This window comes from Moschus berezovskii, chromosome 10 (genome assembly GCF_049115385.1).
Source record: "Moschus berezovskii isolate FMDL1 chromosome 10, NW_MosBer_1.0, whole genome shotgun sequence".
NCBI lineage: Eukaryota > Metazoa > Chordata > Mammalia > Artiodactyla > Moschidae > Moschus > Moschus berezovskii.
This window is the reverse complement of record NC_142469.1, coordinates 94882413-94899913: the sequence shown is the minus strand read 5'-3', so window position 1 is coordinate 94899913 and position 17501 is coordinate 94882413. Positions and strand designations below refer to the sequence as shown.

Genomic DNA, 17501 nt, shown 5'->3' with positions numbered 1-17501 from the left:
TTTACATCAAAAGAAAATACCATTGCTCCAGTAAAGAAAGAACTAAAGCACAAAGATTATATAACTTTTTATTTAAGTTCTCTTTGCTGGTACCTAAAACTAAAACCTTATATTTATCTTGTCCAGCTCAAGATAACTTTGTGGAATATTCTAGACCAGTTCTTGGACTAGACATGAGGGGATAAAAAGGATTTTTTAAAAGATTAATCTATGGCCCCTGCCTTTAAAAAGCTGACTGAAAACAAATACCTTTCTAAGAGTCTTTTCAGACTTTAAATAAACATAAAAATACCAGTAGACCGAAAAATATCTCAAGGTTTTTCTATGACCAGGTTAGAAATTAAGATATATTTAAGGGAGGGAGAATAAAATAGAATTAGAACATACTATCCTTTCAGCCATAAAAAGGAATGAAGTTCTGATACATGTTGTGATGACTCTTGAAAACATTACTCTAAGTGAAATAAGCCAGATGTGAAAGCAAAAATATTGTACGATCCCATTTATATGCAATATCTAATCTAGGGACATATCTAGAGGCAGGAAGTAGGTTAGAGGTGACCAAAGGTGGGGGCAGGAGAGAATAGGGAGTTACTGCTTCATGGTTACAGAGTTTCTGTTTGGGGTGACGAAAGTTTTACAAGTAGACAGTGGTGATGACTGTATAGAATTATGAATGTAATTAATACCACTAAATTGTATTCTTCTAAATAGTCAAAATAGCAAATTTTATGCTATGTAAGATTTTTCTATAGCTTTAAAAATGAATAATGTAATGTACCAGAAATTACTGAATTGTATCCTTTAAATGGGTGAATTGTATGGCATGTAAATTATATCTCAATAAAGCTGTTAAAAAAAATCCCTCACTTGTTAGCATACTACTTTGTCATCTTGTAAAGCTCTGAATATTCTTAAATAAATGTACTAGGAGTACAACAAGGTGATCAACATTTGAAACACTACAGCTCACATTTGTTTCTGATTGCCAGATGTTACCAGTGATCACTAACTCTTTTGGCACTTTAGAACAAAGCAGAGCCTTCTATCTTTTTCATATCCGGTTAAACAATGAATTGACTATCTTGCCATGAATAAACATATAAGACCGTGTTCACAGCAGCCTCTTGACTTGATTCATTTTGAATACCATCAGTGTGAAAATTATGGTCGGAAACCATCATCAGAACAAAACAAATTGTACCATTGAATTTTCATACCTCTCAACTGTAGGTTAGCTAGAGACTAGAGAAAGTCAGTATCTAGAAAAATGTGCAGCACGTACACATTTGTTGAAATGAAGGGATAGTCAGCCATTACTGCGTGGAACCTCTCAGAGCTCTGAGTCAGATAGAAGCCCTCAGAGGGGTAGCAGGCCAGCTCAGAAAGCCCCCGGGAGCCGATTCTTTCTGGGCTCATCCCTGCTTCCTCTGCTGGCTCTGTGCTTCTCTCATAGGTCAGACATCAGCAAGACCAAAGAGTTCCCTTCTAAGTATCCTTAAGAAGTCCCAGGTCTAGACAGAACAGAACGAGGTCAGGAATTTCCAAAGTTTTTCATTCCAAAGAAAATTTCTTTCAAAAAAAAAGCCACCAAAGCCTTTGGAGTGAAGTTAACAGGCAAGCTACATTTTGGTCACGAGTTCCATTGCTGCCTCAAAACAAGAGTAACAGAAAATAAAAATATTAATGAGGAAACCCAGAAGCTAACTACTTTTACCACTTCCCACAGCAGAAGTACCAAAGTGATACAATTTGGACCAGAATTTGCCAAAAGCCGGTAAACCTTTTCTGTTCTACTAGTCGAATATACATATCATAGAACCAGGATACATGTTAAAATAAAAGCTTTTACAGGACAATAGGTGAGATGATGATCTTTCATTGTGCAATCACTGAAGGTCTCTATGTCTTTGACTTGGAAAAGAGAAAATAAGCCTTCCACCAGTGAGTTAGCCATAATTAATAATAACCTGAGAAGAAAAACGGACTGAAGATGTACCAATTCTCTTTGAAAGGGGGGTGTGTGTGGGGGGAAGCTTGTGAGCTCATTATTACCTTCCTGAACCCTTTAAAAAGAAAACTATGCAGTCATAGCAAAGTCACAAACCTACCTCGAGTCTGAATTTCATCTTGGCTCTGAGGGATAAGAAGCTTGGATTCTGCCCTTCGAGGAGAGCTTCGATTTCTCCACCCTCTGACCAAAGCCCCCACCATGGTTGTGGACAGCATGTCCCCAGGTGGCCGCGGCCCTGCCGGGTGACCGGGATGGGGTGGACAGCCCTGTCTGGCTGCTACCGTCGGGAGGATTCCGTCCACCTGAGATGGAGCTACACCCCAGACAGACAGGTCCGGGCAGTTCACCCGCCTTCGGCCTCCACCCACACACTCATCCTGTGTTGCGGATCCTCGTTCAGGAGGCCCAGGGAAAGTGGGAGATGAGACGAGCAAGGGCTGGAAACGGAAGAAACAGATGAGCGGTACGCAGACAGCCCATCCACAGCAGAGGATGCTCGGTACGACAGAAGTGCCGATCTGCAGGGAAGTGATTTGTTCTTTTGACTCTTCATTTTTCACTTAAAAAAATAAAGCCTACATTTTCAACGTTTAAAAATGACTATTTTAAATGTACCCGAGATAAAGCATGAGAGAAAATATTATGAAAAAATATATAAATATAACTGAGTCACTTTGTTATACAGCAGAAATGAACACAGCATTGTAAATCAACTACACTTCCATAAAATTAAAACAAAACAAAAAACCCAGACCTACAAGCAAACAGACAAAAGTGACTAGATGTGCGGTGGGGGCATGAACATGTGTATCTGTTTCTCTTTTCCCAGCTTATTTTCTCTCCTAAATTGGAACAGCTTTCGGGCAATTGTTTTTCCAAAAGAGAACCAGTCGTCTAGATAAACAGAATTTGTTTAGAAAATGTGAAAAGTATTTCTAATGTCTGAGTGTTTACGTCACAAAATTATATCGGTTTTGGCGGATGAGGAAAGTTGATTAAGGGAATTTAATAAAATTTCACAATTATGTAAATACTCAAGAACTTTAAAAAAAAATGAATTGATTCCGATGACCTAATTCTGTCTCCTGAGCTGGTTGGAATTGCCTCTGACTGAGAAGGTGGGACCTGTGTGTTGGGCATAGAGTACACTGCTCACCTATGCCCCCTGCTGGTCAAGATGCCAGGCGGACATTGGTTTAGAGACCAATGCTTGTCTTAAACCTGGTGTGGGGGGGGGCAAGCAGTAGAAAATTCTAGAATCCCTTGTTGCACTATAATTACTCAGCCTGAATTAACTGTAGGCAGGCTGGGTCTTTTGACATTATTTTCTGTCCTTATGACTGCTATGGATTATACAGATGGAGAAGATGGAATGATCCATTCCCTGACTTTGCTCTACTTCTCTTACCCAGCTACACTTTATCTAATAAGATCAAGGTTGTTTTTGTAGGAAGCAGGCAAATTCCCCAAATCCCTCCACAATCATCCCAATACTTTTAAAAAAAGCCTCCAGTGTACTAAAAAGCAGTAGTGCTTTGGGGATACATATTTTACATATTCATTTAGTTGAACTTTCCCTCATTTGCTAATTATTTTGACTTTTCCAAACCGTAGAAAAACTGTGGTATCATGGCAGACTGAGGGAAGGTAGAAATGAAGGATAGGGACTTGAAATGGCCTGAGAGCAGGAAGCTGATAATCTCTGTTCTCCGTTCCTGACCTCAGGAGGAGTTCAGACACACATCTGAGGCACAGGTGGGGTCACTCTGGGGAGGCACAGTGTTTGCTGAGAGGGACCAGTCCTGTGTCCTCCCCGCTTCCTCAGTGGAGCAGGGGCTCCCTCTGCCCTGGGCAGCTCCCTCCCCTCTGCCACCAAGGGCTCAGCCGGGATCAGCTGGGAGAGACATTCAGGAAACAACACTACCCACCCTCCTGGGAAAAGAGCAAAGAGGCCTCCAGCAGTCTCTCAGTTCCTGTGGCCCCCAGAGTCACAAAGACAGCTGACCCTGCCTTCTGGGGACACTCCCCTGGGAGTGGACATCAGGGGAGCCTGGTGCTCAAGCCTGGGGTCTGGTGTTAGCCGAGAGGCAGGGGTCTTGAGGATGGCCCAGAGTCACTTGGAATTCCTCAGGGGACAGAGTCAGGAGGCAGGAACTCAGTGTGTGTTTACTCTGAATCATCTCTCGGTGGAAGGCTGTCCCAGTCGTAGGAGGCTGGGTCGTTAGGAGTGCAGGCTGGTAGGGATTCCAGGAACCCATCAGGATGAGCAGAAGCTGCCCGGCCTCATCCTCAGGGTGAGGTGGTGGAGATAACACAGTGATGTTGAGAAGCAAGTGATCAGCTCTATGAAGAGCCACTAATGCCCCTGGACGGAGCTCTTCTTTGGGGCTTGATCCTGCCACGTATCTGAGATCCCTGCAGACAGCAGCCACCTATCTCCAGGAGGCCAATCAGAAGTCCAGGGTGGGAGACATAGGGGCCAGGGTCAGAAGTACAGCAAACTGCCCCACCTCAGGCCCTGAGGTCCCTGCACAGCTGCTGTCAGTCACTGAGGTGAGATGGAGATCTGTGAGAAAGGCAGGAATGGAGCCAGTGGATACCTGAAATAACACTCCCCACGCGCCAGCCCCGAGTCCTCCACGTTCAAGGCGGTATACAGCTCCTCTGTTCTCAGACAATCCTCACGCTCACAACCACAGCGCTTGTCCCCCTCTGGGGCATCCATCTGTCCCACTCAACCAGCTGCCTCAAATCCACTGCGCATCAGAAACATTTTATAAAATACAGATTCCTGGGGCTCACCCTGAAATGACTGCTCTCCCAGGTCTAAAACTGCCCGGGAGCCTGCATTTTCCCTAGCTCTCCCTGCCAGCCTGAAATGGATGAAGGAAGGTCCAAAGAAATAAACTTACTTGACCTGCCTGCCTGGATGGATTAAGGAAGGTCTGAAGAAAGAAACTTACTTGAATGTGGGTTTCTTCTTTTTTTTTAAAATTAATCAATTGATTCGTTTTGGCCACGTCCTGCAGCATGTGGGATCTAGTTCCTCAGCCAGGGATCAAACCCACGCCCTGTACACTGGAAGCACAGAGTCTTAACCACTGGATTGCCAGGGAGGTCCTAAATGCGGGCTTCCCGAAGTCTGGGACCTTTATTACCTTGGTGACAGCAGGGGAGCCAGGTGTGTGACCAGCTCGTAGTGTGCTGGATACAATAAATCAATGCCCAGCCCTTATCTCCTCACGCATCGGGCTGCCTGGCCCCCTCATCCCCCCGAGAAGCCCCCTTGCTTCTTCATCTCCCAAGGCCACCCTGGCTGCAGCAGCCGTCCCATGACACTGCCTTGTCTTTTCTCCACCTCAGGGCCCCTCGGAACCCCCACACTCCACTCGCCTGGGGTGTTCTGGCCCAGAACACGACTGGCCCAGGCAGCAGCTTCCTATCCCATTCACCAGCCCCCCGACACACACAACAGAAAACTGGCTCCATCTTCACTTCAGATGGCTGAGGCCCTGGGTACCACTGTCAGGGGGTCTGTGTGGACTCAAGGGCACCTTCTGTCGTCCTTCTTTGCTGGTGGTGGCAGGTGGACGCTCAGTAGCCAAGGTTTTCCCCGACAGGAAGCTGAGCAATGACCAGGACTGCTGTGGGAAACGCGGTCAGGAAGAGGAAGAAGAGTAATGTCCTGCCTGTGCAGGGCAACCCCACCCTTCCCAGGTCCCACACATCCACTTCCTGAAAGAGACCCGCAGAGGCCACCGGTGCACCCGCCAGGATGCGAAGGACAACGCGAGTCCATGAGATCATCTCCCCACATCAGACTTGTTACAAGACACCCTCCCCCTCCACTCCTGAAAAGGGGCACACCGGGGAAGGAAACACACTCTTTAGACAGCAGATCTGGAAACCCAGAGTCATGCTGAAGGCTCCGCAGAAGCCAATATACGTCTCATGATAAACTTCAGCTCACGGATATTTGCTTCTAATTTCCTATGATGTCCATGAGTTACCAACTATTTTCTAAATTTCCAAAACATCAGTACCACCCCCACCTGCCTTCTGAAGAGCATGAGGGCCGAACTGGCCACATGCTTCTTCCTAATGTCTCAGGACCTGGTTCTGGTCACACAGAGGGCTCTTGGCAACTGCTGATTGTGTAAAGGCACGACAAGCTGTGATGATATGGCTGTCAGCTACAAAAATGTGCACTGAGTGACCAGATCCAAGAATAGCTTCCATGTCTGTAGCAAATATATGTTGTTGCTGTTCAGCTGCTAAGTCGTGTCTAACTCTTTGCAAGCAAATATATGACCTCCCACTATTCTTTCAAGAAGAAGCTGCTGGGCAGAGGGCTGGCTATGTGGAGACTTTCTTCCATTTGAGTAGGGCTCCAAGAGCTCCTGGTCTCTCTCTGACTCCTCATACACATTTATCTTGGGGGCAGGAAGCAGGAATTAGATTTTGACTCTTTTGGCAGAGGGCTACCTACCCACAGGTGGCACCAGTTTTGCTTTACTTTCAGGAAAGCTCCGCTTCTATGTGGGGAGGGTTGTCCCTGTTCAGCCCACTGGTGGGAAGGTTTCTGAGGCTGAGTTTAGTATCAGGATGCTCACCTGCTCACAGGTATAAGACACAGCCTCCAACATTGGTTTTATTGGTAATAAAGGTGGAGGTTTAGTCTCCATCTGCCTTGCTCCTTTGTTTCAAATTCCAAATTGGTTCAGAACTTGGATGGAAGGAGAAGGTTTTAATTGCCCTTTCCCCCAAGTCCCAACATCTAGTGGGTTGGCTCTAGGATGTGGCATTTGGGAAACAAAATAACTCCTGAAGATTGATGCTTCTGGCAGATGCTGTACAAAGTGTGGGCCACTGGTGTTTACCTGCAATTTACTGCAAATTGTTTTGTGCCACTGTTGGCTCTGATGGTCATGCCACTGGCCTCTGGGTGAGCTGGTGAACAGCTTTGAGCCTCATCTCATGTGCAATGTTCTATCCTCATTTCTTATCTCTAAGTGATAACAACAAGCTAGGCTGAATGGCCTTGAATTGATGCTGTACTCAAATCCACCAAGCACTACAATATAAACCCCCTGTGCCGTATATACTACAGAGAAGGCAATGGCAAGCCACTCCAGTACTCTTGCCTAAAAAATCCCATGGATGGAGGAGCCTGGTAGGCTGCAGTCCATGGGGTCGCTAAGGGTCGGATACGACTGAGCGACTTCACTTTCACTTTTCACTTTCACACATTGGAGAAGGAGGTGGCAACCCACTCTGGTGTTCTTGCCTGGAGAATCCCAGGGACGGGGGAGCCTGGTGGGCTTCCGTTTATGGGGTCACACAGAGTCGGACACGACTGAAGTGACTTAGCAGTAGCAGCCGTATATGCAGTCTGGAGCATCATAGAGGTCACACACGGGGGAAAAAAAAATCTGCCCATGTTGCTAATAATCAGCTGCTAATGCTGATAATCCTCCAAAAATGTATTTGTGAATTCACACAGAACTTGGATTCTCATATAGACAAGCAAGTCTTGCTGTTTAGAGATGTTAATTAGCTGTCCAGGGCATCTCTTTTGTATCCGCTCTAAGAGTAGGAAGATGTGCTCAGACTTGCCCATCCAAGAAGTTGCCCCCTTGACTCTCCCTGTGTCCCCCTCCTCCAGCTATAGGTCTCTTCTCCTCAAGAGTTAGTGTCAGGGTTAGTAAAAAAAATCACAAATGGGTTATCTGTGCTTCTCTTCATTTCTTCCCCAACTCATCCAATCCAGTTTCCCCCTCACCCTCTGCAACCACCCGAGCAGCTCTGTGTAGATGCTTCCTGATCCCACTGGTATTTATCAGTCTTTTTCTCCTATGACTCGTTGGCAGCACCTGACACTTTTGGCCACTCCTTTCTTCCTGAAGCTCTATATTCCCCTGGGGACCTCAATTTCTTATAATCCTGCTTTTCCTCCCACCTATACTGACAGCCCTTTTCAGTTTCCTTTGCAGGACCATTCAATCACTGATTTTTACCTGTGGCCCAAACACCTGAGCAATAGACCAGTACATCTAAGTGACTATTTGATATCTTAGATTTGAAATTTCACAGGAAAGGGAATGTTACTCCCATTTGCAGGGATATACCAGCCAGAAATTCTGGAATCATCTTTTCCACTTTTACTCCAGAAAGTCAAACTATTACTACCTCCAATTTTTTTTTTTTTTAAGAGTTTGCCTGCAACGAAGGAGTCATAGGAGATGCAGGTTTGATTCCTGGATTGGAAAGATCCCCTGGAGGAGGGTATGGCAACTCACTCGAGTATTCTTGCCTGGAGAATCCCATGGACAGAGGAGCCTGGCAGGTTACAGTCCACAGGGTTGCAAAGAGTTGATCACGAACGAAGCAACTGAGATCGCACGCACAACTCTCTCTCAAATGGCACTTACTTTCCTCTATCTTTACCCTGCTCATCTATCATTTGTACTAATAGAATGTCCCTCATGGAGGGTGTAGGACCGTTGCACCACAAACTTTGTAAATTGGAAATCTGATGTCACCCCACCCTTATCCCACCAACGGAAAACTCTCCCAAGCTTTTTCATTTCTTCGAGGACAATAACCAAATCTTCGACATGGCCTCCAACACCTCAAAAGTCCAGTTTCTGACTCCTTACTCACCTTACTGGCCTCTGTACCCGTCCAGTCTCACCACTCTTCTCTAAGTTTCTCTAGAGGTTCATGCTTTCTCCACATTGTTTTTCTGCCATAACCATCTCCCCACTAGCTACTACTGATCTGTCAGAGCTCTCTAAAAGGACCACCTCCTCAAGGCAGTGCCTGTACATTTTTTCCTTTCTAGTGTTTATAATTTGCAATGAATATTTGGTTTATAGTCATCTCTGCTACTAGTCTATTCTGTAATATTGATGAGGGAGGGGGCATGTGTTTTTTGCCCACGTCAAATCCCCAGAGCCTGGAATAGAGCCTGGAACATAGTACATATTCAATAGCATCTGTGGGATGAATGAATGAACAACTATAGTACGCTGGGACTTTGGTACAATGAGTGTGCATGACACTTCTATCACAGTCTTTGTAATGTTTAAAAACATGCTACTGTTATAATTAGATGCTAAGATCTGATCTAAAAAGTACCTGGTAATTATAAAAACATTCCCAGGGGTAAGTATGATCTACTTTATGACACCTACTTTATTATAGGGATTCTTCAAAGAGAGCACTGTGGTGAAAGGTGGGCTGCTGGTATTGATCTCCTCTTTAGATTTAAGATTCACATCTTCTGCTCCCCTAGAAATCCTACCAATATTGCTGAATACAGCCATAAAGCTCCAGAAGTTTATCAGATGACTAAGCACCTCCTTGCAGTTTAGTATTCATTCAAGATTAAAACCTAGGTGAAAATATATTAAAAACTGCTAAATGTGCATTTTATTAAAAACACAGCAACTAGAATAAAGAAAAGGCAATGGAGCCTTCTTATGCCAAACACTTAATATAGCAAAGGTGATTTCCACATTTATTTTCTCCTCTACATTAAAGTAAGGTGAGGCTACTATCCCTTAGCATAGAACCTTCATTTATATAGGCAACTTTAAAAGAATTTGTTTAATATACTGGTTTATAAAATTATTAACACTGTTGTACCTTTTTTTTAGTGGTTTATTACCTGTTTTTCAGAAATGAAAGGCGATATTGTTTGGACTGACTTCCAGTTTACAATTAGTTGGTATTCAGAGATTTCAGGTTTTAAAAACCACAATATCAATGTTAAGCTAGTATGTTAAAGCCCAGGTTTTCACGCCAAATTTAAAAGATAACTCCATGTTTTGTCTTTAATTCATTTACTCATAAATTTGCTTATGGATGGTTAGAACAGATTCCCAAGAAAACCTCAATACTTGGCAGTTGGAAATAACCATCTGTTATAGCAAAACCTTTGTTATATGTAATTCTACCCTGAAATCAAACCCTGTATAGTTGTAGAATGCTATATTAGATTGGTGTAGAACCTTAAACCAGGGAAGTGCCAACATTTCTCTCTTTTAAAACGAGTAGGTGGATTAATTACAAGGTGCTGACTGACCAGGATTAGTTTTTATTCCTGTCTGCACAAAAGTAATTCCTGCTGCTTCCATCAGTTTGATTGGGTCAAGGTGGATAATTCAGGCTGAACCAAATACAAAAATTTCTGTTTACTATGGCATCTGAAGTTAGCCTGGACTTTTTTCTGTTAAGAAATAATTCTTGTTTACATGTGAAGAGTTCTTAATGGCATAATAAGTTAGATGTCTCCATGCTCATTATATAGAATTATTAAAGTTTTTTCAGGCACTGCTCAGTTTAGGTGTCCATTAAAAGCAGTTTTTTAAATATTTGACTAGAAAAAATAAGAAAACATATTTACTTTTTGGGGGGCCCCATTTGGTCTCTAAGTATCAGATAATACTCATACCAACCTTTAAGGAGTCACAAATACTATTTACATTAAAGACAAGGGAACACACTGAAAAAACCTTAAAAGGTTCCCCTCTTTACTCTTGCTGGAAACATTTGAAAATAGAGTTTTAAGTTAATGAGCAGTTGACTTACTAAATTTTCTAATTAACAGGATTTGGGCAGTCTCGGAGAGATGCAGCTTCAACCGGATCACCTCCTTCTTGAGGAGACCTCTCTTTCACCTCCCACCTTAAATACAATTCTTTTACATAATTTAAAATGGTTTGTAGCTACCACTACCAACAAAATAGTATAAAAGATAGTGTTACAACTCACCATATTAGAGATTAAATAGGATAATATATTTTGCCTCAAGTTAAATGGAAAACAGTGTTTGGACATGAGTTTTCAGAACTGAGAAGTTCTTTTCCAATAAAGAGTATTCTACACAAGGGGTAGTCAGATGCTGTGAACACAGGTGGGCTCCGCATCTTGTGTCTGTGTATATTAGAAAGTGGCCTATATCATGAAGATGCCCTGAAGGGGATGACACAGGAATTGAATTCAGAAGAACAAACAGGAATAGATAGAACAGCCTGGAATTTCAGAATGAGGTGAGGTATAGGGCCTGCCGCCTGCAAAGACCCAAGGTGTCTGTTTGGGGGAACTGCAAGCAATGTAGTGAGGTAGACTGGTGTGTGAGTGTGTGTGTGTGAGTGTGTGTGTGTGTTTGTGTGTGTGAGTGTGTGTTTGACTGTGTGTGTGTGAGAGTGTGTGTGAGTGTGTGAGTGTGTGTGTGTGTGTGAGAGTGTGAGTGTGTGTGTGAGTGAGTGTGTGTGTGTGAGAGTGTGTGTGTGTGAGTGAGTGTGTGAGTATGTGTGAAAGTGTGTGTGAGTGTGAGTGAGTGTGTGAGTGTGAGAGAGTGTGTGTGAATGTGTGTGGGTGAGTGTGTGTGTGTGACTATGTGTGTGAGAGTGTGTGAGTGTGTGTGTGTGAGTGTGTGTGTGTGGTGCAAAGAAGGGGAAAAATAAGAGACAAGACTGTAGAGGTAAGCAGGAACCAGGCCATGAATATCTTAAACAGAGTTTGAGTTTATAGCGAAGCAATGACAAAGCTTTGAAAGGTTTGAAGCTAAGTTCCATGATCAGATCTGCATTTTGAAAAGAAGACACTAACTGAAGTTGGAAAACACATTGGAGGGAGTAAGAGTGCAGGTGGGAGATAAAGGCCAGATGGGAAAGGGATGCTGGTGGCCTGGGTACAGGCAGCTGGAGTGGGGATGCGTGTGGCTTGGGAATTGATTCCATGGGGTTGGGAGTGAGCAGAGAGAGGAATCAGGGTAGTTTAGACCTATGGTGGGGGCACCATGGGGCTCACAGGGGTACGCATAGAAGAACGGAGGAGTTTTAGTCTTGGGACAGCAGGTGATTCAGGGAACCGATGAGTTCCCCATTCTCAGAATGAGGCTACCCTGCATTTTTCCCCATTATAATTAATGCTCTGAGAACTTTTTTGAACATGTACTATTTTAGTGCCTTTAAATTGCATTAGTTGTTCCGTCAGATGAGAGTCTATCTCCTCCATCTCTGCTTCTCACAGCTTCTCACACTGCAGTGACTTAATAAGTGATTATCTCATGATACCCTTGGGATGAATTCCCAGGAAGAGCACTGCTGGCTCAAAGAGGAAGACTTTGATAATTCCTACTATTTATACACTGCCAGGTATTATCCAAAAAGATCATCTATTTACATTGTCAGCAATAGTGCATGAGGATATTTTTCTTTTCCTTACAACCTTTCCAAATTTGGCCTTGGAGTTTCATTTACTTGGTAGGGGTAAAATTCATTTTAAGATTTGTTGAATATACAAATTTAATTTTCTATTTGTTTTATTTTAGGTGAAACAGCTGAAAGCTTCCTTGGACCCATTCCTTATTTAATTACAGTCTGATATTGTGCTCACATTGACATAAACCTGTCTGTGTTATCAAGTCTCTAAAGTTTGCCATGCATATTTTCTCATTTTGTAGCTTTCATTCTGTTTTAATCTTTAAAGCTTTTAAATTATATTACATTATATATATATACACACACATTTTCCCACCTTTCCCTTTCAACAGTCATTTCCTTCAACAAAAATTTCCCCTTTTGTAGCTGAAATTGTGCTACTCCAAATCCATAATTCTTTAATTGCTGAGAATTTGTTGAGGTACACATATTTTTTTATGGTATGTGGTCTGAATCTTAGAGAATTTTTCTTTCATGTTATGTCCTGTGGTTAGTAATTTTACTAGTTTTTACTCGATTCATCTGTATGATATCTGTAAGAAATGTTTATGTGGGCTCATTTTTACTATCTAATTTTATTGTCTTAAATTCAAATTATCCTGTGCTTAACCTTCCACTAAGGGAAATAAATTTTATCATTACAGACAAGAGGCTAAACCAAAACTCTCAGAAAGGGTGTACACCAGCACCGTGCCAGGTGCTTTACTTAAACCATGAAAAATAATATTACACCCACATTACAGAGGAGAAAACTGAGGCTCAGAAGGGCTGAAGAGTTTGTACAGGATCAAATACCTGGTAAGTGGCTGAGAACCTAGTTAAATGCATCAAGGATGTCCTAGAATGTCACCAAAGTTTAACAGAATACAAATGAATTTTCCATGAAAAAGAAAGGGAATAAAAAAAAACCCTCAAATGGGTTATAAATATAAAAAACTGAAAGATGAGGTTGTCCCACCTGGATAGCATGAGGGAATGAAGGAAAGGGCAAGAACACACGAGTCTGTGCAAGAACTCACACTGGAGACAGGGCAGGTGTGGAAGACACAGTGTCTGGCAGGTCTGGGGGTGAGTCCCGTTTCTGCCACTTAGGAGCTGTGTGACCTTGGCCAAGTTCCCCAAGCACGTAATGGATAGTGTAGTGAAAGGTACAAGAATGAGCAGGAGGAGCTGCCAGGGGCTGTTATCACAGACAGGGCGGCACCCAGGAAATCACAAAGCCTGTGAAGCGCCTGCCCACACCGCCTGCTGCTCAAATATTGCCCGTGATTGCTACATGTGTCAGCTACGTCACGTCATCAGCTCAACAAAAGTTTCGGGTTCCCATTTCCAAACAGAAAACAGTTCCCAGTTTGTGTGTACCTTTTCTAGGAGAGGTATGAGGTGCAATCTGGCATCGTGCAATTTAAAATAAAAGCGAAATCCAGACACCAAAAACCTAGTTCTACAATAATCTGTAACAAGAGCTTCTTTCTTTTTCTTCTTTTTAAAATTGAAATATAGTTGATTTATAGGCTTCCCCAATGGCTCAGCCAGTAAAGAATCCTCCTGCAATGCAGGAGACACAGGGAATGTGGGTTCAATTCCTGGGTGGGGAAGATCTCCAGGAGGAGGAAATGGCAACCCACTCCAGTATTCTTGCCTGGGAAACCCTGTCCATGGGGTCGCAAGAGTTGCACAAGACTTGGCGACGAAACAGCAACAATAGTTGATTTACAGTGTGTTAGTTTCAGGTATCGGAGAAGGCAATGGCAAGCCACTCCAGTACTCTTGCCTAGAGGATCCCATGGATGGAGGAGCCTGGTGGGCTGCAGTCCATGGGGTCGCTAAGGGTCGGACATGACTGAGCGACTTCACTTTCACTTTTCACTTTCACACATTTGAGAAGGAAATGGCAACCCACTCCAGTGTTCTTGCCTGGAGAATCCCAGGGACGGGGGACCCTGGTGGGCTTCCGTCTATGGGGTCACACAGAGTTGGACACAACTGAAGTGACGCAGCAGCAGCAGCAGCAGTTTCAGGTATACAGCAAAGTGATTCAGTTACACACACACACACACACACATACACACACATATATGAAATATACTTTTCTCCATATTCTTTTCCATTATAGGTTATCACAAGGTATTGAATATAGTTCCCTATGCTATATAGTAGGTCCACGTTTATCTATTTTACCTATAGTCATGTATCTGTTAACTCCAATTTCCTAATTTATCCCACCCCTACCCTCCAATGGCCTTTCCCCTTTGGTAACCACAAGTTTGCTTTCTAAGTCTGTGTGTCTATTTCTGTTTTGTAACAAGAGATTGAACCCAGCTTTCTCTCTACTCCTCATTTCAGTGGATATCACTCTCGCATGAGCTTCTAAAACTTCCTAGTAGCAAGCTGATTCTGGAGAAGTCAGAGGAGAGAGGGTTTGGCCTCTGAGGTCATCAGTTCTGTCATTGTTATTAAGTAAAACAGCAATTACCCAAAACTCAAGAGATGAAAAGTTCTACTTAACTGAACTTTCTGGTCATTTTAGAGTTAACAATAAAAAACTCTTTCAACTCTTGCTAATTTTTTTCTAAGTCATACAGGTTCCCACTTCAGTAAGTAAGTATGGTGTCCAAACTATAATTTAGCCTCCCTCTGATGAGTCAGACTCTGTTTTGCCTCAGGGTCAACTCTACCAGGTACATTGACTAAATTCAGGGAGGAGAAGAAGGTGGACAGGGCTGGATGAGAACTAATTGCACAACACACTTTTGGAGGTTTATCTTTTCTCTTTAAATACATCCCTCATGTCTAACTAGTTTGTGTCTGTGATGGGGAGGGAAGGTTTCTTCTAGAAACTGAGTTTAGAAAGAAAACAGTCCATTAAGCGCTTTGGATACCTAAATTTTATTTGACTACAGGTGGATATATGCCTTAAATGAGAATCTAGTGTCCTAGGAAGTGCTCTTAAGTACATTTCAGCATCTAATTGCAAGCACTGGCTACAGACAGGCAGAAGAAAAGCAAGTTTTTCTAGCAGACTCTTCATCTAAACACTGACTAGGATGGGGAGCTGAGTTTAGCCACAGCTTTGTAGAGGTCACAGAATACCCAGAGTTGTTTACAAATAATGCAGTCCTTGACGCGCACATGCTTGAAGATAGAAGTCTCTTTTAATAGAATGGTGCTCACCTTATAGTGGTTTTGGAACTTTTATCCAAGATGATTTGCCCTTTAAAGAGGAGGCTAAAGGTTAATTTTCTATGCCATAAAGACTGCAGACAAATGCCAGAATTCTATTCCCAGACCTAAATTATATAATCAGAAATAGAGCACTCAAACTGCACATCAAATAGTCTCGCTTTCTGGCAGACTATGAAAAAAATCAGTTTTGATGTTTGAAGTAGGCATCTGTTTATATAATGCAACCAACCATGACTGCCAAACATAATAATTAAATGTTTTAACAAGTGAGAAACCTTGCCAGAATATGTAATTTGAGGGGGAAAATAAGCAGAGAGTTGATATGCAGCAGCAAATGTTGAATTATTTACTCCCTGCTAGTTAGAAGCACACACGCATGCTGTGTGTCTACCTGCAGAAACACTAAAAGAGAAAAAGGAGGGTTGTAGGAAGGACCGGTTATCTTCCTTTTTATCCATCAGAGTACTCCTTCCTCTCACCCAAACTAGAAACCTGAGGAGTTCTCACCCACCTCTCACCATAAAATTATGTGTGGAAGTGAACTTAAGCATCTACAAAGAAACAACAAACATCTTGTTTTTCTCTTTCATTCTTTGATTTATCAACTAAAAGTGCAGTTACTTTGGGCTGTGCCTGTACTTCACTTCTGGAAAGGCGTAGAGGATGATTTTTTGAGTCCATAATAATGAAGGGCTTTTATGTCATTTACTTCTGTTAAAAAAAAAAGAGCATTACACCTACATTAATCACCTTTAAAATTTTTTTTCTAATTCTAAAGTCCTTGATATGAGTTTCCATCATAAGATTCAAAGGAAAGAAATCATAGTACATTGACAAAGAGCTGAAGATCTTATGCATCAATGCTTCAATAGTACTTAATAATTGAAACCATTCTTCATATATGTCTTATACAGTATAATAAACTTAATGCATGTATATTATATGTTTACTATGTATATTTACTCCATATATTTATGTATTAAGTAGTTTATACTAATTATATTACACGTGTCAAAGCAATAATGACTTAAAATTTTCTGTATTCTCTTTTCACTTCAATGTTACTATTTGTGAAACAGAGCTTTAATATAGGCTTATAGTTACAATGAGCAACTAATTAGATCTTTTCAAAGGATTCAACTTCTAAGACAATTGCAAAATCATCCTTAATTTTGAAGTTCACTCATCTCCATGAACGAACAATATAAAAGCCCTCTGGCTTCCCCTAGGAACTTCAAGGAACAAAGGGGAAAGCAGAGGAGGCAGCATCAATTTCTAGAATTTGTACAGCACTGCAAAGCACCTCGTAATACTGATTTATTCATGTGGGCGTGCTGGATTCAGGTCTAATTTTCTCCATGGAATAGAGAGAACCCAGGCAGACAGACTCAGATCAAAGGTGAGGTAGTAAAGTTAAGAAGGGGGAAGGTAGTTAAGGTCACATGCTCTTTTCCCACTATTTAAATAGTAGCCGCTTGATAACATCTGCACAATTTTTGTGTGCCCCAGAGCATAATTTCTTTAATATCAGGGATCCCATTGATTCAAGGAGCCATTAGTTCTTACCATTAGTTAAGCCATTAGTTCTTACTTGTTATATAGGTTCATTTGGTTTATTTGTATTATGTTTTAGACTCCACATATAACTGATACTATATAATCAGTTCATAATTATATAAGCAGTATATTTGAAAAGCCTTCTTACTATTTACAATAGCCAAGACATGGAAACAACCCAAGTACCCATCAACAGATGACTGGTCTAAGATTGGATATTACTCAGCATTAGAAAAGACCCTGATGCTGGGAAAGATTGAAGGCAGGAGGAGAAGGGGACAACAGAGGACAAGATGGTTGCATAGCATCACCAACTTAGTGGACATGAATTTGAGCAAACTCTGGGACATGGTGAAGGACAGGGAAGCCTGGTGTGCTACAGTCCATGGGGTCACAAGGAGTCAGACATGACCAACATGAACAACAACAGCCCTTAAAAAGGAATGAAATAAATATTGCTATTTATAGCAACATAGATGGATCTAGAGATTATCATACTGAGTGAATTGTCA

At 42.2% G+C, this 17501-nt stretch overlaps 1 protein-coding gene across 2 annotated transcripts in view; it reads right to left on the bottom strand.

Annotated features, from left to right (window-relative positions):
• Positions 1 to 17501, bottom strand: part of PLEKHG1 (pleckstrin homology and RhoGEF domain containing G1) — a 255150-nt gene that overhangs the window by 151342 nt on the left and 86307 nt on the right. The window contains exon 1 of one of the 2 annotated variants that reach the window (XM_055433816.2): positions 2112 to 2352. The exons of the other annotated variant lie outside the window; for it this stretch is intronic. Within the exon in view, the coding sequence (XP_055289791.2) occupies positions 2112 to 2229 (118 nt within the window). The 5' untranslated portion in view covers positions 2230 to 2352. Of the gene's footprint in view, positions 1 to 2111; positions 2353 to 17501 lie in introns of those variants that run through there. 2 annotated transcript variants of the gene reach the window in all.